This window comes from Chelonia mydas, chromosome 7 (genome assembly GCF_015237465.2).
Source record: "Chelonia mydas isolate rCheMyd1 chromosome 7, rCheMyd1.pri.v2, whole genome shotgun sequence".
NCBI lineage: Eukaryota > Metazoa > Chordata > Testudines > Cheloniidae > Chelonia > Chelonia mydas.
Genome location: NC_057853.1, coordinates 45,933,629 through 45,960,648, shown reverse-complemented (window position 1 = coordinate 45,960,648; position 27,020 = coordinate 45,933,629). Strand labels below are relative to the sequence as shown.

General features: G+C 43.5%; 1 protein-coding gene across 1 annotated transcript in view; it reads left to right on the top strand.

Annotated features, from left to right (window-relative positions):
- The window catches only part of DNAH1 (dynein axonemal heavy chain 1), a 125,261-nt gene that overhangs the window by 22,697 nt on the left and 75,544 nt on the right, over nt 1-27,020 (top strand). The window contains exons 9-26 of the mRNA XM_037904042.2: nt 2,126-2,283; nt 3,058-3,269; nt 4,797-5,095; nt 5,592-5,742; nt 6,204-6,397; nt 7,314-7,539; nt 8,297-8,416; nt 9,768-9,850; nt 10,531-10,672; nt 11,826-11,981; nt 13,580-13,778; nt 14,796-15,049; nt 15,840-16,052; nt 21,337-21,501; nt 22,614-22,735; nt 23,417-23,522; nt 25,107-25,286; nt 26,104-26,244. Coding sequence (XP_037759970.2) covers nt 2,126-2,283; nt 3,058-3,269; nt 4,797-5,095; nt 5,592-5,742; nt 6,204-6,397; nt 7,314-7,539; nt 8,297-8,416; nt 9,768-9,850; nt 10,531-10,672; nt 11,826-11,981; nt 13,580-13,778; nt 14,796-15,049; nt 15,840-16,052; nt 21,337-21,501; nt 22,614-22,735; nt 23,417-23,522; nt 25,107-25,286; nt 26,104-26,244 — 3,121 coding nt within the window. The remainder of the gene's footprint in view (nt 1-2,125; nt 2,284-3,057; nt 3,270-4,796; nt 5,096-5,591; nt 5,743-6,203; nt 6,398-7,313; nt 7,540-8,296; nt 8,417-9,767; nt 9,851-10,530; nt 10,673-11,825; nt 11,982-13,579; nt 13,779-14,795; nt 15,050-15,839; nt 16,053-21,336; nt 21,502-22,613; nt 22,736-23,416; nt 23,523-25,106; nt 25,287-26,103; nt 26,245-27,020) is intronic.

Sequence of the window (27,020 nt, the reverse complement as noted above, 5' to 3'; positions counted from 1 at the left end):
TCAATGTGGACAGGACATTGCACCATCCCCTGTTCTTGAGCAGATTTCCCTTTGGACTTCAAACAACACATTGTTGTAGGTAAAAAAATATAAAACAAATTTATTAACTATAGAAAGATACATTTTTAAGTGATTATAAGAAATAGCATACAGATCAAAGTTGGTTACCTAAGAAATAAAATGAAATCTCAATCTAAGTTCTGTATACTAGACAGGATTTGAATCAAGAAGTGTCTCACCCTGATGGTACAAACAGTCCACCAATCTTCCATACACAGGCTAGAAATCCCTTCAGCCTGGGACCGCATCCTCAGTTCAGTCCTTGTTCCTAAGGTTCTGGGTGTTGAGTTGTTGGGGGAGTGAGGCCAAGTGATGATGTCACTTCCCCCTTTTATAGTTTTTGCCTTGTGGGGGGAACTTCATTGTCCCAAACAAAGCCCCCAACACAGTTAGTGGAAAAGTATAGGCACAAGATGGAGTCCAGTGTCATGTGAGCTGGTCACATGCTCTTGCATGCTTCGATGAGTCATGGCAGGGGCCATTACCTATATTCTGGCTAGAACATTCACAGAAAAATTCATCAGGTGGGAGTAAGCTTCTTTTATGGCCTATTGTATTTCTTGACGGGCCATCACCTTGAATGGTTTATCCACAATGTGCTGGCTAGACTGGATGTAAACTACCTTGTGGGTGTTAACCAGGAGCAAACTCATTTGAAATACTGGTACAAAGTCAATATTTCTAACTTCAGATACAAAAATGATACACGCATACAAATAGGATAATCATATTCAGCAAACCATAACTTTTCCATTGACACCTCACGTGACATATTTTGTACAAGATTTGTTGCAATTATATAACACTGGTGAATATGGGGGTGCCAGGGTGTTGCTTTGGGGTACAGCGTGCCACAGTAGGCTAATGCTGAGAGATGGAAACTTTCATAGGAGCTGCACATTTTCAGTTACAGACACTGGAAACAGCTTCCAGAGCACAGATTGTCAATGGTTCCTATATTAGGCTGTGGACCACCAGCTCTCTGCAGAGTGCTTCCTTGTGGTCGGCAGAGAGCTGTGGAGTTGTCTGGTGCCAACTGCCTTTGTGGCTGGTCATCAAATTAAAAGAAAGTATGCACAGGGATCTTGTGTAATCAAATAGAAAAGGAAAGGAGTAACCTGGTTACAAATGGGACAGTTTCTCTGCTGAGATACAGCCTACGCTAGGGAAAAGTTTTAGAGTCCCTGGGCTTGCTGAATCATCATCTACCAGTGGTGGTATTGCCTTCAGTCCCTTGGAATGAACAACTGCTTTGACCCCCCTCAGAAACGTGGAGGTGTGAAGAGCTGTGTGGTTTAGCAGTCTAGACTGGAGAGTAAGGTCTCTGTTTATGAACAGAGATGTAGCCAGAGAGAAGTACTCTGTGCTTGAAGTGAAAGACAATAACATGATAGGATCATGACAGCTGGAGTTCAGGATCAGGAAAATCAGGAATTTTATACTTTCTGTAAATATTCAGAGGGGCATTTGGGAAGACGGCACATATACCCCAAGCATTCCTAGCATTCACACACAGCTTTCTCCAACCCTTAGGTTGTCTCTCTTCCCCCTTTGTAACACTTTTCTTCTCACATCCTTCCAGTCCATACCTTGTTTCCCTTCCACTTTGTTCTGTAGCAATGATTCAGATATGATGATCCTAATCAGCTGCTAGTCAGTTTCACTTTGCTGCAACCAGTGCCAGCAGAACAGACTAGTAGGGAGACAACTTAGCAACTGGAGGGCGAGGAGAGAGAGAGAGAGAAAGGAGTGCTAGTTCTGGCTTCAAATCTGGTCCTCTCTTACACTCACATCCCACCCAGCTGGGTGGGGCACCTTTGCAATGTCACTATTTTGTCCTGTGGCCCCACACAACTCTCTGCCAATGAACCTCAAACCTGCAGCATCATTTACTGTTCTGTTCCTGGACCTCCATAGCTCTGCTAATGTAATTCAGATCTTTTTAGTGAGCAAGCTAAGTGTAAGTGAACCCAGGAGAAATAAATTGGGGGTAAGATCTTTGAGGATTGGTGCAGATGTGCAGATCTGAGTGGTCACTGTTCATTCATTTTATAATCCTCATCAGTGTGTTGAACTGTCTACAATGCCTGGAAAAGGAGGTGAGCCTAGACTATGAACGCACCATGAACAAGATTATCTTTGATGGAGTCATCACATCCAAACCCCAGAGGTTTTCATATGTCACCCTGCCAGAGAAAGAGGAGGAGAAGGTGCCAGAGAGAGGTATGGGATCTGGTGGAGAAAGTTGAGCTCTAGTTGGATTGCAAGGGTCCTTCTGTGAAATGATTTCTTCATTATTGTGGGAGACTTTCAGACACACCGGTTTATAATGCAAGAGGATGTACAAGGTGGTATGTTTTCCAATTATTCTGGGGGACCAGTAGACAGCCAAATGCATGGAGAACTCATTTACATTAGTGGGTTAGGTTATGAATGATCCTTGGAAACTGTACATGTGTATCTGGGAACAGAGTTTGGCTTTGGCACTTTGAGTGAGATTGCACAAGCTGAGGCATTCCATGGACAGTCCATTAACAGTGGCTGGAATGCTGGAGGCAAACAGTGGAGGTTTCAAGGCCATGTTTGGGAGCGAGGAGGCCTCTCATTTTCATTCATGTTCAGAATCTTGATTTCTTCTTTCTGGCAGCCTCTGCACAGTCCCATTGTGGGACATGGTCCCTATCCCTGGGCCATTCCTGCCATACCAAAAAGAACCTCATGATGGAGGACCTATGAGCCAGAACATCAGATCTGTCCTGGGGTCAGGGCTCCATTTCTGTGCAGGGACAGGGCAGATTTTTGTGAGATATGAAGTCCCCTAAACCTTTGGTGCCAACACCAGCCCTTTCATCCAGCTTCAAATAGGCAGGACACTTGGTGTCTGTTGGGATTACTTATATGTAACGACATGAGTAAAGTGTTGTGGAATCAAGCCAACCTAAAAAGGGATTGAAAATGCTCTTCCTATTAAAGTGACACACTCTCTTTTGCTGGCAGGGCTGGTCCAGATCCCAGACTATCCATTTGATGAGCAACGGGCATCTTTTATTTTTGTTTCGCTCCTGACCAGGCCAGAAGTCATCCTTGCCTTATCGCAGGTGCGGGATGAGTGCAACAAAGCTGCAGCCATGTCTCTGTTTCATTCAACCTTGTCTAAGTATGGCCGGCTAGAGGAGTTTGAACAGATCCAGACGCAGACCTTCACCCAGGTAAGGAAGGGCAGGGAGGGAACATTCGCTTAAGGGGAGGGGAGATACAGAACAATCAACAGGGCTCTTGGCATATACCAACCAGACCATGCCAGACAGATCTTAGCAATTGTATAATTGATTTATTGCACCTGGACAAAGCTTTTCTAGAAAACATGGTGCAAAATCTGCATTATAGATTTCCAGATTGTTCTTATTCCTTCTCCCCTTATTGTTACAAGGAACAAGATCTTTGATTCCACTAAAAATACTGATTTTTCTTAAGATCCTCTCTCTTCTTTAACCACAGGGATAATGAAACAACAGAATTTTTTTGAGTTCTTATTAGTTTTGTTAGATTTTTTCCACACAATTTAGTGAAAAAGCTTTAGATACTAACAACCACAGAGTAAAACAATAAAACCTTATAAATCTTTTATATCTTTCACCAGAGGACTTTCATACACTGTACAAGGCTGCTTTATCCTCATGGGAAACTGAGGCAGAGAGAAGTTGAGAGACTTGCCCAAGGCCACCCAATCTGGGATATGAACCAGACAGGAAAAGAGTGTTTTCATTTTATTAGGCAGAGTGTATATAAGGACCCCAACTCTCCTGACCCTCAGTCCTGTACTCTATCAGTGAGAAAATACTGTCTCCCTTTGGACTGTTGAAATTTGATTTCTACACACAAATAGCAGAAGTCCATGTAACAAGTTTGACTCTTAGTAGCATTTTAATGAATCAAAGCATTGCAGGACTCTGCTGCCCTTCAGTTAGCACCTTCCCATCACTTTAATATATCCAACAGAAGACAAATGTCCACCCCTCATTTCTCAGTCATATTTTACAGAGAGTTTATGGGGGACCCTATGAAATACAGCTTCTGATACTGTTCTGTAGAAAACCATGGGGAATAGTAAATTGGAAATTAGGAGAGCGGTAAGTAATGAAAAGGGCTGATCCAGAGCAATCTGGATTGCTTGGTAGACTGGGCACAAGCAAACAATGTATTTTAAGGTGGCCAAATATAAAGTCATACATATCAGAAAACAGAATGTAAGCAATACTTACAAGCTGCAGGGACTCTGTCCTTGGTAGGTTGTAGTAGATTCTCCATCTCTGGATGTTTCTCTAAAAGACAGACTCTAGATCAAAGAGGAAGTATTTCAGGAAAGTTCTGTGACCTGTGTTATGGAAGATGTCAGACTAAAATATTATCATAGTGGTCCCCTCTGGTCTAATTTGTGACAACGGGGATAGAAAACAGAAGCTTAAGTGAAATGGAGAAACACAGTTCTGATGTTTTCTCAACAGCAGGCTTTTTCATGACCCTTTGTTAAGGAACTAGATATATAATATGTTGGGTATGTATGCATAAATATGAGGGTTATTGGTCAACCAAAATGGATCGGAAATGACTTGTTTCACAGCAGATTGGTATTGGACTGGGCACTAGTGGTCCCTGCCAGTGGTCAGTAGTTGCCCTACTGTTTTTCCATCAGTCCTCTGAGGATAAATTCTTCACTGTATGTTTCTTTGTTCTAGGTTCAGCTGTTTCTCAAGGACACCTGGATCAATACTCTCAAGATAGCAGTAAAGAGCAGTCTGAGGGAGATTGGTAAAGGGTGGTACAATCTGTATCAGTCCAACTGGGGTGTATACCAGATGTCCAAGCTACATAAACTGATGGAGCTCATCAAGTTCAACTTGCAAGACTCTGTGCGCTTCCTGGTCCAGGACTCACTGGTCAGCTTCACTCAGCTTTTGCTGGATGCTTGCGGCAGTGTCCAGAATTGCTCAGAGGATATGGAATGGGGAGGGGACCTCATCAACAGCCCATACAAGTAAGGAGGGGAGAGATGGGAAGGTCAGGCTTGGAGGAGAACAGTGGAGGAAGGAAGAATTGTATTTGTAATTACCATAGATTTTTACAGTGACACTTTGCATTTGGGTTGGGGTTTCATGGTGGTGCTTATGATGAAGAGCAACTCAGTTCCATCCGTCTCTCTTGACATGTTTCCAGCACGCACCCTGGAGCCAGGGAGGGAGGCACAGAGCTGGGCGAATCCCCAGCTGTCCTGTTAGTGCAGGCCTTATTGGAGGCCAGGATCTGGTTCAATATTTTCAGTGTGCTTTACTAATGTTAGCTAATGAATTCTCTCACACCCCAGGGAGGAAGGCGACTGCTACTAATTCCATTTTAGAGCCTGGGAAAGTGAATAAGGCCACACTGCTGGTCAGTTTCACTGTTGGGAGTTAAACACACAGCACAATAGCAGTGTTGCGGGTGCCATTCTTTCTGCAGACAGCCACGTAAAACCCCATCTCCTCCCTTTGCAGGCCACGAAAGAATCCTCTCTTTGTAGTGGATCTGATTCTGGATAACAGTGGGGTTCACTTCAGCACACCTGTGGAGAACTTCGAGACCTCCCTCATTTCTCTGTTCGACAAGGGAATCCTGGCAACCCACACCATACCACAACTGGAGACGGTGCGTTACTCTGGGGAAATGTTAATATGACAGAGACTAAGTGGCCTAGAGACCCAGAATGTATGGTAGCTGATGAGGGTGGAATCATGAATGGCAATAGCATGTAGACTAATGGCCTCAAACCTGTTAGGGAAAGTCCCTTTGCAGTATATCCTCTTCTCTCTGTTGAGAGGGATATTTGTCTTCCAAGATCCTCCCATCTTTCCTCTATATTTATCTTTTTATTGGGGCTGGGGTCAGATGAATGAAGTAATTCCTGATGCAATGGAGAGGGATGGACCACATAACCTTCTAGAGGTACCTTCCCTCCTGATGATGATTGTATGACCCATCTTACAGAGCAATACATTGTAGAGAATGTGAGTTCTTCACGCTGTAAAACCTGTTCCCCTGCTGGAGACCGAGAAGCAGCAGGTGATAGCTGCTTGTTTTGAATGACCTCTCCTTTTGCACTCTTCCAGTTTGTGCTGGAGAACATGTTTATTAGAGGCACACCACTGCTGGAGTCGGTGGGCCTGCACGAGCCCCTTGTGGAAGAACTGCGCAACACTATCCAATCTGCCATCCGCAAGGCAGTGATCCCTCTCCAAGCCTATGCCAAGCAGTATGAGAACCAGTTAGAGCTGAATAATAATGACATCCATTCCTTTCTAAAGTAAGTAACATCAAGAGCGGACACCACAGACCTGACTTACATGTCTTTAGGAACTTATTACTACAGTACATCCCCATCTCATGTATCCTTGCTTAAGTAAGTATGTGTATTTGCTGTTCTGTGCTTGCAAAAGTGTGTGGCATGCACTTCAGTGAACAGGTACAAGGGATTAGCCATACCAAATCAGAACACTGGTGTATCAAATCCAGCCTCCAGCAATGGCCAATAACTGATGCTTTCAGAGGAAGGCAAAATAGCTACTGGTGCAATGCTGTATATTGTTAGTAGCAGTGAGAATTCCTGTCTGCCTCTGACAACAGTCAAATTCCCTTCTGATCTTATTGGTCAGAAAATTACTCATCCCTTTTGAAAGTCTGGTTAGCGTGTTTGACCTCCTGCAACTCTGCCTTTTCAGGCTGATCACATGGTGTAGGAAGTAGTATTTCCCTTTGTTTCAACCTGCCTGTTCCCATGGCTAAAACCCCCATCCACACCTCAGTCATCCTTCTGCCTCATTTACTTTCGCCGTCTTCTTTTCAGGCCTCCTATCCTCGCCAGTCTTTAAATTGAGCTTTAAAACCCAATTCTCCCAGGAATCCCTCCTTCCTACTTCTCTCCTCATTCTCTCTTCCTTGACCAGTTGTCAGCTGGGTTGTGTGTTGTCATCTCTATCTTAGATTATAAGCTCTCAGAGGCAGGCAATGCATCTCACGCTATGGTTCTAAAATATGTAAATTCAGAGAAATCTGTGGGTTTTTAATAATAAATGCACCTGTCATTAATTTAATGTCCTGGACTTTTGGACAAAGGTCTAATGACATCTATGTGAATGTGTATTTATGACATGTAGGGATGAGTGTTCTCGTGCGCTGTATGGTATGGGTTGGCTTGTCTTTGATTATATTTCTGGTTGTAGAGAGTACCAAGCCCAATGCCCCTCTGCCCAGGACGTGAGAAAAATAGTAAACCTGCACTTGTCTGAAAAGGAGATGCTGGACAATACTCTGCCAAGCTCCATCATCATTGGTCCCTTCTACGTCAGCATTGAAGGTGTCAAGCAAAATCTGTCCAAAAAACGCAAAGTCCTTGCCACCTCCATGTTGGATCTACTGGCTAAGAACCTACACCTACAGGTGGAAAATGTAAGTTTCACACTTCTCTGTTTTGTCTTGCATCTGTCCCCCTATTTCAGGAGGCACCACGGCAGAGAATTTGGGATTGCACAGTGGCCAAATGATAGCAGTTGAGGCCACTCTAATGTGGAAGTTTTGCAACTCACATTGGAATGGTTAGATGGGACTAGTGGTGGAAGCCAATTGAAAAAGACTAGAAGGGAGATGTGAAGAGCCAGTTAAATCAAACTGTGCCTGCATTCGTAACAAATTCTGTGCAAGAAAGCTATACCTAGTGGCATGGAAATATCTGTGGCTCTCTATCATCTCCTAAATAGTTATGTTCATGGATTTAAAATTATCTGCCTCGCTGCCAATTGGAAGTTCCTGCAGGGAGCTGATGAGGTTAACTAGAATATATAGACAGTTACATGTGTGAGGCAGGTGATGAAGGGCTACTAACAGGAAGAACTAGAATAGTATTGTATATTTGTAGCTTTAGACCACGCTTACAGTGGGTTACAGCCAGCTTTTTGACTTACACTGGAGTCTGGCATATGAGAGATTGGTGGCCTGATTTTCAGAGGTCCTGTGCACACACAATTGCCATTAACTCTAATGGGAGTTGTGAGTGCTCATCTGAAAACCAGGTCTTAAGCCTCTGTTGTAGTCCATTGATTAAAGGTAGTGACCCCATAGGAATGAAACTCTGTAGCCCATTAGGGAAGGCTGCAGATGCTCCTCTATTCAGTGTGTGTATTTACACATTCTCTGTGTCCTCCTGCAGATCTGTGAAGCATTCAAAGTCATCAGCCGGAAAATGTATGAGAAACCAAACAGCATTGAGGAGCTGGCTGAGCTGCGGGAGTGGATGAAGGGAGTCCCTGAGCAGCTGAAAGTGCAGGAAGTAAGGCATGCTTTTCTGATCAAAAGGGGGTGCCCAGTAAAGCCAGGGGATAAAAACTTGGGAATAGAGTGGATGGAGATCTCCCACGGTTTTGACATTTTATTATCCAGCTCTGAATCTGTCCTGGAACAATAGCTCATAGAATATCAGGGTTGGAAGGGACCTCAGGAGGTCATCTAGTCCAACCCCCTGCTCAAAGCAGGACCAATCCCCAATTTTTGCCCCAGATCCCTAAATGGCTCCCTCAAGGATTGAGCTCACAACCCTGGGTTTAACAGGCCAATGCTGAAACCACTGAGCTATCTCTCCCCCCTGGTTCAGCTTCTTAAATAATCCATGTTTGAAGAAATGAGATCTGGCCAGTCAGTCCAATTACCTGTTTCATTGCTTGGGAAACCTTGCCTCTGATCCAGGCTGCTATGAAGCTTTGAGAGTTTGTGTTCACAAGCTTTGTAGCTACCGAGCCCCTTAGATCCAGATTTTCAGCTGGCATATGAAATTTAAACCCAATGTCATTTATGCAGTTGGGCATGTGTGTATAAAACTAATGTGTCTATGCAAATTGGGCAGTCAGATGCCTAGCTACCGTGCTGGTATGTGCTAAGGCAGCTTATGTGCATGCAAATGTCTTTGCAGGGGAAACCTGCAAAGGCAATTGAAAATGTTGTCCTTAATGTATGTTGTATATCCCTTCTATTTCTTGGTTAGCCATTGAGTACTTCTGCACAGATATTGGATCTTGACTTTTTCTGTCTTCTGAAAATTAATTACAAACTTTCAAACCATAAAAATATTGTGATAATTTTCCTCTCATACCAGTTATAAACAGGTGTAGTGCCGGGGTCTTCAATGAAGTTACTCCTACATTGTACTGGTGTAGTATATTAATATTATAATTAATTTGGCAGTAATACCACTAAGTTATTAGACAGAGCTTTTTATCTGTAGATCTCAAAGCACTTTACAAAGGAGGGATGTATCATCCCAATTTTATAAACAGAGAAACTGAGGCACTGAGCAGTGAAGTGACTTGCCCAGGGTCACTCAGGAGGCCAGTGGCAAAGCCTGGAATAGAGTTGGGTTTCTCAATTCCTAGTTCAGTGTCCTCCCCACTGGGTCACACTCCCTTTCATATATGTAGTCTGAGGATCACTCACACCACAAGAGGTTGGAGAATCAGACCCACTGCTTTTGTGGTATAGAAGTACTCTGTGTTGGGGTAAGGTTGTGTGACGATGGCATGTGTCATGCAAATGCAGTGTGTATCCTGCCAGACAATCCCAATAAGCAACATGTTCAATACATGTGATTTGGAGGATGTCTACTTTTCTCTCTCTGTCTCCCTGTGTAGGAACTCATAAGTAAGGTCATGGAAGATTATGACGTTATGGAGGAATTCCTTTACAACCTTACCCAAGATGATTTCAATGACAAGTGAGCATTTCTCTTACTGTCAAAGCAGCTTATTTTGCAGCTATTACCATTCTTAATGCCTCAGGGTTTGATTTGTATACCAGGTGCTTCAGATCTTTTCATGTGGCAGTTCAGGCTAGATGTTCCTTGAACACCTGATTCAGAAATTGAGTCTGTAGAGGTGTGCGGATTCACACTGCCTCCTGGCCTGGGCATGGGGCAAACTTGTAGTGATCAACCTCCTTAACAAATAAAAGACCTTATCTGTCAGCTTATTTTTATTTTTTGCTTTATTTTATTATTTCTATTACAAAAGCACCAAGAGACCTCAACCAAGATTAGGGCCCCATCTTGTTAGGTACCGTGCAGACAAATTGTAAGAGGCACGGTCCCACTGGACTTTTTGGAATTGTTTAGCAATCCACTCATCTTTTACTAATATACTGGATTTCTCTCTTTTTTTTTAAATTCCTCTCCCTTTCCTTAGCCTCTTGTTACTGAACAGTTTAGACGCAGACACTGCATATCAAATAACAGAGCACCAAAAATATGCTTTGAAACCATGCACATTTCTGTAGCTGGTCAGCCTCCTTCATCAGTTTGATTGGGTTATCTAATTACTATGCTCATTATCATTCAAATAATAGGCCTCAGGTTGCTGCTTCTCATCTTTTTTGTATTCTCATTCCATCTGAGCTCAGGTGGGCTGCGAGCAACTGGCCTCTGAAAATCGCCACACAAACGGAGATGATTCGGCAGCAGCACCTGGAAGATGAGGAGAGGTTCCGCAAAATTCAGCTCATGGATCAGAACAACTTTCTGGAACGGCTGGATGGTCTGCAGGTACTAATAATCCAGCACTAGGGGAGGCTGTCCTGAGCCAGCCCTAATCACAAAGACTTGAATTCATTGCTGTCGGTTAGCTGGGGTATCTTCAGGAGCATTTGCAATTCTAAGATCAATGGAAGGGCCAGTTAAATTTTTTTTTCTAAAAACTGCTTTTGGATGAGAAATTGTTTGAATTCCATGGAAAACTTTCATTTTTCATGGAGAAACTGAATGCTCAAAAACAGAAATATTTTTATTCTGAAATGCTGTTGCGGTGCCTTGAGGAGCTGCTATGGGCTGAGCTCCCCAGCTAGACTTCATCTCCCATGATGCACCACCTCTCCTCAACAACAGGGAAGACCATGGTGTACCATTGGAGCTCTAGGCTGGGTTCCATGTCCAGACTAGATAGGAGAATGAGACTATGAGGCACCTGAACAACGATTTCCATGAGATGCAATGGCCGTGTTTCAAAATCAAATATTTAAGATTTGATTTTTCACCAAAAACTTGAAATTATCCATAGGAAAAACTCCCCATTTTTGGACCAGCTCTAATCAATGTCTGAACTGATTTCAAAGACTCTCTCCAAATGGATATCACTGGGGTAATGGGTTGAAATTAAGCAAAGAATTTCCTAACCGTGAAGACTGGTTGGCTGTGGAATAGTCTACCAAAGGAAGTGATAGAAGCCCCGACACTTTAGTTTATTAAAAAAGATTGGACAGGGCCCTGGAAAATATAATATAGGGAACAATTTTTGGGGATGGAAAAAATGACATAGCAGATCTTTCATTTTAATTTCTGTGGTTTCAAGTTGCTGGCTGTACAGCTCAGTATAGACAAATTTGGGCATGGACTGATGAGTGGGTGGCAATCAATTGCAAGAGGAAGAGGCAGCCAGCGCCCACATTTGTTCTTTCTATCAGCTGATCTTGATCCATGCTTATCATTGCCTCCTCACCAGCTTCTCTGTGGCCTGAAGAGAGCTGGAATTAGAGTAGGGGAGAGAGAATATGAAATTTAAAATGGGCTTTAGTGAGAGCTGTCCGATTCTTTGCATGCTGGAGAGCAACGAAGAGTAGACAGTGAAGCTGAGATTCTAGAAAGCAGCATTCAGTGTTTTGAGCCTGAGTTCCACATACTGCACCTGCCTTTTCTTTTCCAGCTGGTCGTGGCTGGATTTTCTGTCCATATGGACATTACCCGAGCACATGAGATAGCAAATGAAGCAAGAAGGGTCAAGAAGCAGTTGAAGGAGTCTCAGCAGATGGCACTTCTTTATAACAACAGGGAGCGGATATTTGGATTGCCAGTTACTAATGTAAGTGTCAGATCATAGGTTCTGTTGTGTTAGGCTCTGTGCAAACAACAGGCCCTTGGTCCTGACTGGGGCCTTTGGGTGCTACTGCAATGCAATAAAATAAATCCCCTAGGTAATAACATCCCAATTGTGAGAGAAGGAAAGAAATGATTTAATCTACCATTCTGGCTTATGCATCAGTTCTTATGTTAATTAGAGAGGACCAGCGATCCATTCTGATGGTCACTCCATTCCAATGCTCTCTGCTCATCTCTTCTATGCTGTGGAAGAGGTGGCCCAAGAAGACATGGAAGGGTGAGCAAGTTCATAGGACATTTAATAGCCACTTCTGTAGCAGAGCTCTATCTATCCATGCTCCTGGATCAAGAGTTCATAGGGCAGTGGTAGCCAGGTGTATGGGAGGCTTGGCTCCTGGATCATAAAGATGGTAACGCTCATGAAGTAGCAATTAGTTACATTCATTACTGTTGGAGAGTTACTGCACAGAATATCCACTGAATGCATCCGATGAAGTGAGCTGTAGCTCACGAAAGCTTATGCTCAAATAAATTTGTTAGTCTCTAAGGTGCCACAAGTACTCCTTTTCTTTTTGCGGATACAGACTAACACGGCTGCTACTCTGAAACCACACAGAACATGGGCATGACTGGCTGTAATTACTTATGTCACTAGTGGTTTATAGTCACATGTACAGGAAAGTGAATTTGGAAGGCAACGTGTTGTCTTAAGAAAATAATTTTAGTCACAAACATTAGTGGCTCTAGCTACTCATAAATGCTCATGCACATTTTCTCTCTCTCTTTCATTTATGGCTATTGAGTAGAATTATTTTCTCTAATAATTTTCTGTATCTTAACTTTCAATAGCTTAGTGTGAATTTTTTCTTTACTGTTACATCTACAGTTGCAACTTGGGTCCTTAACAGGTACATCCTCAAGATGTGTATGGGTCCATTGCATCCACAAAAAATCTCATATTACTGATGCGACAGAGCATTTGCAAATGAAAATCAGCTAACTGCTCATCAGACTAAGTGTTTACATGCACGGATATGGACTTCTGCAGGTGCAACTCGAATGTATGCATTTTGGGCGGCATGCCTGATGCTCCCTCCTTTGAGAAGTTGGCACTAAATGTCATAGGAATAAATAAGTCATGGTTTTAACTTGGATTGCAGTTAAATGGAATTGTGCCCATGTATGTGAGGTTGAATTTGGCCCAGAGGGCCTTTGCTTTTCTGTGTTTGTCCTGTCTCTATCCACAATTCTGTTTTGTTTCATGACTGATTAGTAAGGCCTAGGTTGTGTCTTGAGAGACCACAGGGTCTGCGCCCTCCAAGCATCCCCAGGGTTGTAAGTCCCCTGAAATGGAGCAAGCTGGAAGTGGCCCTGTGCCTGTCTGCTCTGGCTAGCAGTGTAGAGGGGAGCCAAATAAATCATCTTAAAGGATATTGGACCATGTTCGTTCCCCTTGCTTACTCAGGAGCTCCAGGTGGGATTGTGCCTTTTTGCCAGGGCCACGTGGTTCTGAAAAATATGACCCACTGTTAGAGGAAAATATGCCCATTGTTCATTAAAACTCTTTTTTTTTTCACAAAGTATGATAAACTGTCCAGGATGGTTAAGGAATTCCAGCCATACTGGGATCTTTGGACCACAGCATCAGACTGGATACGCTGGTCTGAGAGCTGGATGAATGACCCCCTCTCTGCAATTGATGCTGAACAGCTAGAGAAGAATGTCAATGAGTCCTTTAAGACCATGCACAAGTGTGTGAAGCAGTTCAAGGATGTCCCAGGTAACTGGGAGAGTTTGGTTTGTGCACCCCAGCACACAAGGCTATGAGGAGTGTCGTGAAAACCTCATTCCTGTGATTCAGCAGTTTATCCCTTATGTGTTCTGTGTGAAGTGAGCTTGGGTGGTCACATGCAGCCCTGCAAATTTGTGTAAAACTGCTTCAAGTAAATGCCCCCGCCCCCCAAAAAATTAAAAGAGATTTAAATTTGTAGGTAAACTTCCCCATGTCCCAGTCCAGGATTCCCAAAGATGCATCCACCAGTCTTCTGAAGTAGTTCTAAAACCATCTTCCAGTTGGGTTAGAGTGAAATATATCCTGCAGTGGGAGATTTTGATTCATCCTTTTAAACTTGATCTCTCTCCTGAACAATCCAGTGAATCATCCCCAGTGGAGGAGGTGGTGAGTGGATGTGTGAGTGAATATGACTCACGATAAGTGGAAGCAATAAGAATACCTGCTTTTGATCTTTTCATTCCACTGCTCCTCCAGGATATAGTACAATATCCACTACGGCCATCAGTCTGCCAGTCCTTGTGTGACACATAGCAGAGAGTGCAAGGTTGTTGCACTTCCGATGCAAGTGCAACCAGAGGCCACACTTGGCTGCAATTAAAGTTAAGCCCTAGATGTAATTGACATACTAGATGGAAGTACTACTAAATTTCATGGCTTTTGCATGCTTGCTACCTTACTCTAAAGGTGCTAGAAAAGTGCAGGGTGTGGGCAGTGAATAGATATGTCTGAGGAGACGTGTGGTTTCCAATATGCACATATGGCACTTGACTATGCTCCTCCCTTTTTGGCCTTATTCCTGCTATGAGGCAGCATCTTCATTAATGCAAGCTTGGGTTCACCAATGCTCCCTGTCCTGCTGTTCGCTTTTTACATTGTCAGAAAGCACAGCACCGTTCACCTGCACTGTGCAGAATCCAGCTCTATATGAAGCAGCATCCTCCACCCATCATCTCATTGTTGCTGATGTTATCTTTTTTGGGTTTTTTTCCCTACTTCTTTAAGCATGCCAGGATGTAGCTGTGGAAATCCGGGGCGGGATTGAAGAATTCAGACCATATATCCCCCTGATTCAGGGCCTGCGCAATCCTGGCATGCGGAACCGGCACTGGGAGATGCTTTCCAAGGAGATCAACATCAACGTTAAGCCTAAGGCCAATCTGACATTTTCTCGCTGTCTGGAGATGAAGCTGCTGGATCACATTGACAGCATTGCCAAAATAGCTGAGATAGCGGGCAAGGAGTTCTCCATTGAGAATGTGAGGAGAGCATCTAATGAGGGTTTCCTTTCAGTGTCATAGTTCATGCCCCAAAGTTGTCTCTAGATGGAAGCTTTCCTTATGACAACTCCATTTTTCATGAGCATTAAAATTCTCTCTGAGTGTTACAGAAATCCCAGAGAAAAGCAGAATGCAGCTGAGAATCTTGGCATCCTCGCATGTCTGGACAAATCCTCTGTATCTGTGTCAGGGAGATTAGACATTGGTATGGTGAATCAGCTACCATACAGTGTGTGTATGAAAACAGGGGAGGGGACTGGATGGCTCAGTGGAGTCATTGGTTATATAGATATCGTCTTTCATCTTCACGTCCCCAGTTCAAATAGGGCCTAAGATGGTCAGGACTGAAAGTCACTTTTTCTTCTGTGAAATGGGTTTGTGAGCTCAGCCCACTTCCCAGTGGGCAGATATCCATACTGCAAAAGGCACCATTACCACAGTCTCTAATGGCGCTGTACTGCCAGACTCAGTGGAGGTGCCATGGCATCAGCGGGCATGGAAATGAAGTTTCTCTTCCTTGAAGGTGGTCCTTGAGGAAAGGGTTGAGGCTCTTTGGATGGGGCAGAGGAAATTTGTGCTGCTGCTGAATGTTCTGTGGATTAAATAGATGGCTGTAGTTTCCAGTGTGGAAACCAGCACCTTTCACAGGAACGAACATTCACCTAGTTTTTTAAATGATGGTGTTTGAGAGACATGTAAATGGAGGAAAGCATTATGCAATATCCCTTTACTGAGATCTAAGGTTAAATTGCTTCTCCTCATTTCCCAGGCACTTGATAAGATGGAGAGCGAATGGGTCTCCATCCTGTTTAATGTACTGCCCTATAAAGAGACAGAAACCTTCATTCTGAAGAGCCCTGACGAAGCTTCGCAGCTCCTAGATGATCATATTGTCATGACTCAAAGCATGTCCTTCTCACCATTCAAGAAACCCTTTGAAGACAGGATGAACACCTGGGAAACCAAGCTGAAGATGACACAGGTACCAATTTCCCACCTGCTGCCATGTGGTCAAGGGAGGGATTGGGGCTTTTCAACTCTGTTTGAATAGAAAGAATATGCAGTTGCAACTAAGGAGCTTGGTGCTGTGTAGTTATTCACGGCACATCTGTGCTCAGGGCGTCAGGGGGCTCTCATAATTCTTCTGCCCTTCAATGGGACGAAGATTCTACTCTGGGTGTAGTTCCTCTCACAGTGAATAGTTCTATTGACTTGCATAGTAGTTAGCACTTTGCCTAGTGATATTCAGGCCCTACCATAGTCAAACTTCATGTTAAGGGCTTGATTCTGCAAGGTGCTATGCATTCTTGTCCTGATCCTGCAAAGCACTTAAAGCACATGCTTAACTTTTATTAGCATATGAATAGTTCCACTGGACTTTAATGGTCTATATACATGCTTAAAGTTAGGCACATTCTTAAGTACTTTGCTGGTTCCAGGGTAGAAGAGAATGCTGAGCACCTAACAGGGATCACACTCTACTTGATGTTAGTTGTAGATGGGAGCAGGAAAAAAATCCTAATTAGCTAATGTTTGTAGAGTGCTTTGTAAATTCTAGAAGTAGCAGCATTGTTGTTTGTTGTTTATAATTATTTCATTTTACTTATGGGAGCTTACCTGCCCATGTGTGATTGGGCAAGGGGTTGTCAAACCTGCTGCACTTGGCTAAAAAGGACACACAAAGGCACCATTGACCCTATGGAAGCAGGTGATGTGGGAATCTGGCTATATATATATTGTGTGTTAGTGTGTGTTTTGGCTGTGACACTGTGTGTATGTTTGTCCCTGGCTGCTGTTCTTCCTTTATGCCATTTATTCCTGTCACTAAAGGTACAGGGCTCCACAGAATGATTGCACTGATATTTCTGCCAGGATAGCAAAACTTCTCCATGTATTTCTCCTTTCTCTGATGTAGCAAAAACAGTCTCTGAAGTCCTTAGAGTGAGGGAGATGGCCTTTTAGAATTGAGTGGATCTAAGGGTTGATCAACTTAGTTATTACCAGATGTACTTGTCACATTGGCTGGAGTGTTTCACAACTGAGTGTCAACCTCAGGGCAGACTATCAAAAAGCAGGGCAGACACCCCAAACAGATTGTATGTCTTATCATTAGAGTTCATCAACCCAGGAACAAATGTGAACACCTGACGCACTATAAAGTCTTACCATAGAGTCACTGACAGTCCTCTTGGGCATTCCAGGCAGCTTGCCTGGGTGTCAAGATCGGACTTAGTGATAGTTGGTTGCCAATACACCAAAGATCACGTAAAATTCAGGTTGCTTCCAGTCCCAAAAGACCAGTCACTTACCCCCAGGTCAATTTGTACCTCAGATCTCACACCAAAGACAATGTCTGTAGCCAATCCTATAGTAAACTAATCAAGGAATTCTTAACTAGAAAAAAGAAATGAGAGAATTATTTACAGGTTAAAGCAGGCAAACACATACAGAAATGAGTTACTGTCTAGCGTTTTAAAAGGTGACAGAGATGTAGCAATCTGTCACACTGAATGTCTTTTGGGGCTAACCCAGGTTGGCTCTGGGGATGTCTGCTTCGGTTTCCTAGCTCCAGCCCTGTGAGAGTCCAAACAGCAAAGAGATGAAAAATTTTCACATCAGATATCTTTATTTCCTTCTTCCAGAATTCAAGCTGATGGGACGAGTTCTTTTGCACGTAGCCCGTGCAAGGATGATTTAGCAAAGTCTTTGTATTGTGACATTCCACAATGGCCCATTTAGGTTTGATAGCCCTTCCTGATGGGCAAGAGGTAATACCTTTCATAGGGATTTAGCACTAGGTAAAGTTTCTTATTTGGTGATATACATAGTTCAGAACAAATATTTCACAGCTCTATAGCAAACACTTAAGTATTACCTTATAGCATGGGAAACAGACATTATAAGTTTCAGAGTAGCAGCCGTGTTAGTCTGTATTCGCAAAAAGAAAAGGAGTACTTGTGGCACCTTAGAGACGCACAAATTTATTTGAGCATAAGCTTTCATGAGCGACAGCTCATTATAAGTAGGATTAATACATGTAGCAACTTCCGAGCATTTTGTAAAGTCTAAAGCCACTGTTATATATCCAATACCCATCTTAACCATACTAACATACACTGCACTGGTTTCCAGGGATGAATTTTTCAATGCTCAGCTGAGGCCTACAGCCTTGGCAAGAGCTGGCATTTTGTCTGCCAGTGTCACAGTATGGACTATACTTAATTGGGGTTGCTTTAGACTATTTAAAGACCATCTACACATTAAAAATACATGGTAAATTCCATGAGAATTACTGTGGGATTCTATCCATGGGAATAATAAAAGATTTCCTTATTGATGGGACCACAACCAAAGCCAAAAGGGGAAATCCTCCTTTAACACTTAGGCAGCTTTGAAAATCTCAGCCTAGGAGATTTGGCCACTGAATTCCTAGTAATTTTAATTGGAATTGGGTATCCAAATCCCTTAAATGACTTTAAAATCTCATATTTAGTGGGTTTCAACTTCATCTACACATTTATTTTATGTATAACTTTGTGAGTGCTCACAGAAGCCTCTCTTTGGCCTGTCTTTATAGAAAAGACACTTAATTATACACCTGTCTGCCCATGCAATATGAAGAACAGTGAGTAAAGTGAACCTGAGAGATCAGCTGCCAGCGAAGTTGAGTGCTCAGCACTTCTGAAGATCAGGCCCCTGTGCTGTGCTTTTCTGTTTTTAACCTGGCTAAAACACTTTGCTAAATTTTTTTTTTTAAATTAAAGATTGGGGCCCTCCTGTCTCTAAGTAGCTACTTTGTCCAGCTGCTCATATAATGCTTTATCCTGCATCACTGAAGTTAATGGGAGTTTGGCCACTGATTTCCGTGGGAGCTGGATCAGGCCTACAGGCCCAAACTGTGCCACTCTTACTCACACTGAGCAGTGCCTTGCGCCATGAAGTCTCATTGATTTCCATAGGGTTATATATGGCATACGGTGCTAATCACTGTGAGCAAGCCTGGCACAGGCTGGCCCATTGTTTTTTCCGTAGTTCCCTTAACTCAATATTTTCCTTCTTCCTAAATTACCAGAGGCATGGTATTTTCAAAAGTGCTCAGTCTTGGTTTAACTCTTCTAATGGGAGCAGAGTTCAGCCAGTGCTGGCTCTTCTGCAGATCCCCTCCAAAGGGGTTGTAAGGAAATGACCCTTGCTCTTTATACCTGTGGAAGCTTCTGTCAGGGTGTGGCTGGCACTGCTGCTCTTGATGTATTCACACTCTCAGCAAGCCATCAGGTTGCATTCACTTGCTCCTCCTCTTATATACATGGAGGATTTAGTTAGGATGAACAAATGGTTATTACAAACACAACTGATTTTTCCAGAGTGAATACATTGTTTAGCATACGTTCCATTGTGTTCAGCTTGGTGCTCTGGAAGACCCCAGGGTGAAGTTTCTTAGTGTTAAAACCCAAGTCACATAACACTTAGGAGCTTCTTCCTGAAGGCTGCCATCTTCCTGAAGAATGGCTTTGTTTGAGAGATCAGCAGTAGGAGATGGTCCAGTGAAGAGGCAGTAAACAGGCCCTGTCTAAACTAAAAATAACTCATGTTTAAATGTGGCCGACAAACATGGTTGTGACTAAATCATGTTATAACATGACTTATTGTTGCTTGTATGGACAGGACCATGTTTTAATTTAAGAATCTGCCTGGGTTAATATGTGGTTCTTTAACCTCAATATAAGATGGCATTTTTTTCCTGCCACACAGCTGAGGAAAAAACAGAGTTTGACTGCATCTATGTTTAATCAGTTCTTTATAATTTTTGTCCCTCTGTTTGCCCCTGAGGCTGCATTGAGCATGTTCTCTCCCCAACCACGGTGCAGCTCCTCCAGTGCTAGCGATGGCAGGAGCACTGCTGTGGGTCAGATTCAGGCATTCTTATCACTGTGTCGTTGACAGCTGCTCTGATCAGGGTTGGCTGACACAGTAAGTAATAAAACCAGCAGTATCCGGTCCACAGTAGCAGGTGCACCATTGCTAGAGTTGGAGGGGCTGTCTTGATGCCAGAGAAGCACAAGGAGAATTTAAGAAATCTTCATGTGGACGCAATCTTCAGTATATATTGCCAGCAGCTGAAAGCATGTCACATCCTAGGGACACTCTACAAAGCTTTGCAGGATTCTACGGAGCTTGGAACATCAAGTAAATGAACACTGAACAATGAGATGTTATTTCCATGTCTTAGCTGGTTCTTGAACACTGTGTTCTGAATCCCTTTCAGGCAGTATTTCCTGTGTGTTTTCTTATCTTAAATACTTGGAATTTACCCAAATATTTTATTTGAAATGTTCTTAATTGAAGTGTTCATTGAGCATTGTGTGGACAAGGTTAGACTGAGCTGTTATTGGCAGGAACTGTGTGCCAGCACTTCTCTGGCAGCCACATCAGATTCTGCAGCATTTAAGCTTTCATCTTAAAACATAGTAAAAACTTTGCACTTCCTGTTGCAAAGATAACCACCTTAGGACTAGTTTCAGAGTAGCCGTGTTAGTCTGTATCCGCAAAAAGAAAAGGAGGACTTGTGGCACCTTAGAGACTAACAAATTAGTCTCTCTGGAGCAGCAATGCACCCCATGGGGATTTGATTTCTAAAGTGCACTGTGTTGCACATTAATTGGTCCGTGTAGCGCCTGCTGGTATGCAGTAAAGGTTCCCTGGCGTGCCTTAACATAGTACTGTTTGAAACAGCACTTTGTTAAAGCAGACTAGGGAATCTTCAGTGCACACCAGCAAGGTCTGCACAGACCAATTAATACACAAGACATTAGTGTGCTCTAGAAATCATACCCCATAAGGCGCATTACCCCACAATTTAGACAAGCCCTTAATGTGACCTGATGTTGTCCTGTGATCTACAGGCAGACGGAAGGAATAGCTCTAGCAGCTTAATGCTGCACCGTTAAGTCTGTGGCTGTTTTAATGTTTACTTCAGTGGGAGAAGGATATAGCCTATGTACAGATGTGAACCACCCACATTCATCCCAGTGGTGCCTGTTAATAAGAATTTAAATGTCAATGTTGTTAGCAATGAAATAATAGGTAATTATTTTAGTAGAAACAACCAGCTGCTCTGGGTGGATTTTAATATTGTGGGTGATGTTTTAGGAGAAGATCACCTCTCTTATTTCCAATCTGAGCCCAGGGCATGTAGAGAGGAACTGTTTTAGGAACTGTACTTATTGCAGTAGGCCTCTTGACCTGATTACATGACTTCCCACCAGGATGTCCTAGAGGAGTGGCTGACATGCCAGCGCTCTTGGCTATACCTGGAGCCCATCTTTAGCTCAGAGGACATCAATAGACAGCTGCCAGTAGAAAGCAAACGTTACCAAACCATGGATAGAACCTGGAGGAAGATCATGAAGAATGCTAATGAGAACAGAGAGGTGAGGCTGTGTGTGCTCACATGGCGTGTGTGTGTATGTTTGCATGTGCACACTGGTATACTGCATGCACACATCTTTGCCTGGGTATTACTATCTTAGCATCTTGAGTATAAATTACAATTAAATCCTTTTTTTCCCTCTTGCATTCTTTGTTCACCTGCTTAGATTGCAGACTCCTCAAGGTAGAGACCATGGGCCAAATTCAGTCCTGTTAGAAACAGATTCAGCGACAGTGACTTATCTGCAATTGTGCACACTTATTCCAAAGCTACATTTGTCCCCTTTTTCTATACTTGTCTGTAAAAGCACCATGCACAGGTATGGCACTGCATGAATAATACCCTTGGTCAGGGAAGCTTGCTAAGATTCTTCTTTTAAAATGCTGTTTACAGAGGCCGAGGGTGTTTCTAAACTGTGTGCTGAGCCACTAGCCACGGCTCTGGCACTATAGTAACTTGCCCACATTTCCACCTCCCCATCAAGGGTGAGCTGCAGAGACCTGCACCTGAGATCTGCCCCACGGTATGCAGTGGGGCGCAAAGTCTGTTGTTTTCCCCTACCTTCCTATACAGCAGAGCCACAGCCTTTAATTTGCTTTGGGTCCTTACAAATAGGGCATCTCGTGACTTGTTCCGCGGGCTAATTCTGTCAGGTGCTTTTGCAGCATGACCTGGCTCTATCCCACCACCCACCTCCTGGTGCCTGATTCCCACTTTCACTTTCACCCACCACCTGGCTTCCTCCCCTCACCCCACACTCTGCCTCCTCAGCCCCATTCCTCTGATGCTGGTACCACCATTCTGCACTCTCCTGCTGCCCGGCCCTTTCCTCCACAGAGACTGTTATTGTCTGTATTCAGTGTTTGAATGTTGATCACCGCTGTCTGGTATCTGGACAAATCCAAAAATGTCGATATGTCTTATCTCTGAATGTAACTGCCTCTCCTCCCCCACAAAGCTCGTGTCTCTATAGAGCCATGTGAAAAAACTCCTGTGAATGAGTCTCTTTGAGCCCAGCAATAATATCTCTCTGTAGCCAACTTGCCTCCAATGTGGTTATTGAACTAGGACTTAGTATACTGATGCTTTTTTTGATGTTCATGTTCTTTCCAGGTGATTTCCCTGTGTCCCGATCCCAGGCTGCTGGAGAGCCTTCGGAAATGTAATCAGCTACTTGACCTTGTGCAGAAGGGGCTGAGTGAATACCTAGAAACCAAGAGAGGCTCTTTCCCCAGGTAATCCGAAGACTGAAGGCCATTCTTAGGTGTGAAGTCAGAGAATCACTCTGATTACGGCTCCCGGGAACAAGTGCATCATTCTTTCTCATCCAAAGCACAATCTCATGGAACTCTCATGAGTTTGCAGGTCTCAAGGAGGCTGCTTCCTTTCGATGGAGGGAAAAATAGGGCAGACTGTGTGGAAGTGACAACGTGTCATGGACCAGGGTTGAGGCAGGGGTAGTCTGATAGCATCACCACACGCCTGCACCTTTAAATATCAGCATGAGGAAGGGGGGGATGAAGGGAAATGAGGGGAAATTAAATACTCTGGGCCTTATTCTTTTTAGATCTACATCTAGAGTAGTGTTGATTGCAGTACAAAATGGGAGTAAAATACTGCCATTCATATTGGCTGTTGTTTTACACCCACTCTACACTGGTATAAATGACTGCTCCAGGGGAAGCACATCAGAGAGTCAGGCCGTTTTGTGGCAGAGAGACTCTCATTTAACTGGACTATGGTCACTGCTCTTCTGCACCAATGCAAATAATGGATGCTGACCAGCAGGATATCTTGAAGACCACCTCAGTTGCTCTCACCAAAATCTCAGGACTGTTGCCCAGTACGGCCAGGACTGAGCACCAAACCACAGAGCATAGACCAAAATCAGCTGCTAGCTCTGTCTCTGTTTTCAGGTTCTACTTCCTTTCGGATGATGAATTGCTGGAGATACTGTCTCAGACAAAGGACCCCACTGCTGTACAGCCTCACCTCCGCAAGTGCTTTGAGAATATTGCACGGGTAGGTAAAGCAAGCTATTTCCTCTGGGGCTAGCAGGCATGTCTTGATGTTGGGAGTCACGTATTATGGAAATGTAGAGCAATTCTCAAGCATTGTAGTAAGGGGAGGAGTAGGGTAGGACACAGGCTCGCTGCCTTGTGAAGACAGCACCTGGATTCTTTCAAATAGCCTCTACGTCTCCATGTGAAAGAGAAGAGTTGAACTGGCTTTGTTCTCTTCTAAACTGCAGTAAGGTTGCAGATAGTTTTAAATTCTACACTTTTCCTCAGTTGTGATTATCATTAAAACGCATCTCCAACATTCTCAGTGGAGACATATCCACACCACCACCACCACAGCTGGTCGCCTTGTTGGTAGTCTCAGGAGATGCCAAGAACTGAACGGGCCACAGAAGTTGAATTACCCTCTTGGTCCTGGGTGTCCCACCTAAATCAGGGTTGAAGCTCACTAGCCCGTCATATGGGGGAAGCTTACACAGCTGATTTGCCTGTTTTATTATTTCTAGAACAATAGCTCTCGACCTTTCCAGAATACTGTACCCCTTTCAAATGTCTGATTTGTCTTGTGTACCCCAAGTTTCACCTCACTTAAAAACTTACAAAATCAGACATAAAAATACACAGCACACTATTACTAAAAAATTGCTGACTTTCTCATTTTTAACACATAATTATAAAATAAATCAGTTGGAATATAAATATTGTATGCACATTTCAGTGTATAGTATACAGAGCAGTATAGACAAATCATTGTGTATGAAATTTTAGTTTGTACAGACTTCATTAGTGCTTTTTTATGTAGCGTGTTGTAAAATTAGGCAAATATCTAGATGAGTTGATCTACCCCTGGAAGACCTTTGAGTACCCCCAGGGGTACATGTGGCCCTGGTTGGGAACCACTGTAGTAGAAGACTTCATACTCCAGGACTATCAATCCCACATCTCACACCAGCGCTAAAAATACATCTGATAGTCACTAGCCTGGGAATAAGTGGAAAGGAAGCTTAGTTGGGGGTCTGATGCAAAGCCCCTTGGAATCATTAGACAGACTTCCATTGACTTCTTTGAGCTTTGCATCGGGTCCTTACACTTTTATTCTTAACTCTGGGGACAGTGGAAGAACAGAATTGAGAGTAAAAAGGATTTACTGATTCCTAGCCATGCAATGCGATGAATTCATCCCATATGTAATTTGTTTCACTTCATTCAAGTTATACCAGAGATGAAGTTGGGCCCCATTTTGTCATAAAATCCTCTTTCACTTCATGGAGAGACATGTTGATTTTGCACATGTGTAGTACATTTATTATCAGTAACCACAACCAAATTGTGGGCAGATCTATAAGTAGCCTAAATCAATGTAGCTCTATTGACCTGAATGGAGCTACACAGCAGTCTGGTCCTGTGTGGTTATTTTTGCTGTAGACCTGGAGGCACAGCCGTTTTACTGTCAGTAGGACAAAAATATTACACATATTCCTATTGAAACAATGTCTCAATTCCTTGTGTCTTGACCTATGTTGATAGGAAGGCAGGGATAGAAGGGAAACTCTTCACTAATATCGTGCTGTGATTCCCCCATTAGCTGCTCTTCCAGGAGGACCTACAGATCACACACATGTACTCTGCAGAAGGGGAGGAAGTGAAGCTGTTTTCCCCCATTTATCCCACTGGCAATGTGGAGGACTGGCTGCTGGAAGTCGAGAAATCTATGAAGGCCAGCGTGCGGGACAATATTGAAAGATCGATCAGGGTTTATCCACAGGTGAGAGTCTTACACCCCATGCTGTTCTTCGGCTCTTCACCTGCAAATACAGGTGGAGTTCAACAGGTGGCATTTGGCATGTCCTGTCTCAAGAGGAAGTGGTCATCGATGACAGCCAGCAGAATTGTTTTTCTTACTCCCTACAGTTTTTATAGTGTAGCCTTTGACCCTGCTATATGATTCCATTTCTACTCCTTGCTCTGTTCTGCTCCCTCCTTGGGATAGGGCTCCCTCTTTTTATCTTCTCCTCCAGTGCTTGGGTCCATCACGCAGTGCAAAGAGATGGTAGTGGTAACATAGGGCCAGATTAATTCCTGAGGCCAATGGATGTACACCAGGGATGAATCTCAGCCATATGTTTCTATGGACGCAGGTAGACAATCAAGATCATACTTTAGTTGGTGGTTGGGAGAAAGGAAAGTAAAAAGAGATGGGGCATCAGAAATCTCAGGCATTATTATACTCTAGGAATCTGATGCTCCAATAAACTGGAATTCGCTGTAGGATTGGAAGCTTGTTCTGCTGGTTCCCATGGATTCCCAGTCTTCACCTGCCTTTGGCAGTTCTCCACATCTTGCATAGCCCAATGATCTGTTGCAGAGAAGGCACCTAAGCATCCATTGTCTGGATGCCCAGCATCTTAGGGAAGCTTTTTCATTGCAACTGGAGAAAATAGGGTAGACAACTAAGTAGAAATTGTCATATGTGACATGGAATTGGATAGATTCCAGGCATAGGGCATGAGACAAGGGATCATGAAAGAAAACATATTCATAGTGCTTATTACCAATATAATGTATGTGTGTTTTTTTTAAAGACACCACGTTGTTCATGGGTCTTGCAGTGGCCTGGGCAGGTGACCATTGCTGGCTGTCAGACTTTCTGGACAAAGGAAGTATCTGAGGCCCTGGAGGTTGGGGATTTGTCCACCAGACTGTTTCCACAGCTGAGTGCTCAGGTAGGAAAGATGAATAAGTGCAGACCAGGTTTAGATTTCTCCACACAGAGACCTGGTCTTTTAGCGCCTTCTACGTGTAAAACAGTTCTGACTTCAAATCAGTCAACAGCCATAACCTGAGATATTGATGCATCAGTATCTAGAGAAATTTTTCAAAGTTAGGTCAATTGTTTTCAACAGCATGTTACATTAGTATGTGAAATAACTGAACTCCAAAGGTAGTGGGAAAAATACTGAATGCAGTAAAATGAGATCTCTAAGAGTTCTGCCATTGTTTTCTTAACCTGCACATAACTCATCAAGCATATGACCTTATCAGAGCTATGTTCCCATAACTTAGTCATGCTCTAGCATGGCACTATGGGATACTGTCCTTCTGGAGGTGTGGTCCTATGTAACCATGGGGTGTTTCATCAGTGCACCCACATCCTGCCCTAAGTCACAGTTCAATATCTTATATGAACAGTGATACCTCCCAGCATCTGAATGCCTTGCAATCTTAAATGTATTTATTCTCACAATACCCCTCAGAGGCAGGGCAGTGCTATTATCCCATAGTACAGATGGGAACTGAGGCAGCGAGAGACTGAGTGGCTTGCCTAGTGTCACAAAGGAAGTCTTTGGCAGAGGAGGGAATTGAACCTGGGTCTCCCATGGTCCAAATTAGTGCCCTTTCCTCCTTCAGCCCTCGTTTAGTACAGGGGTTCTCAAACTTCATTGCACCGCGACCCCCTTCTGACAACAAAAATGACTACATGACCCCAGGAGGTGGGACC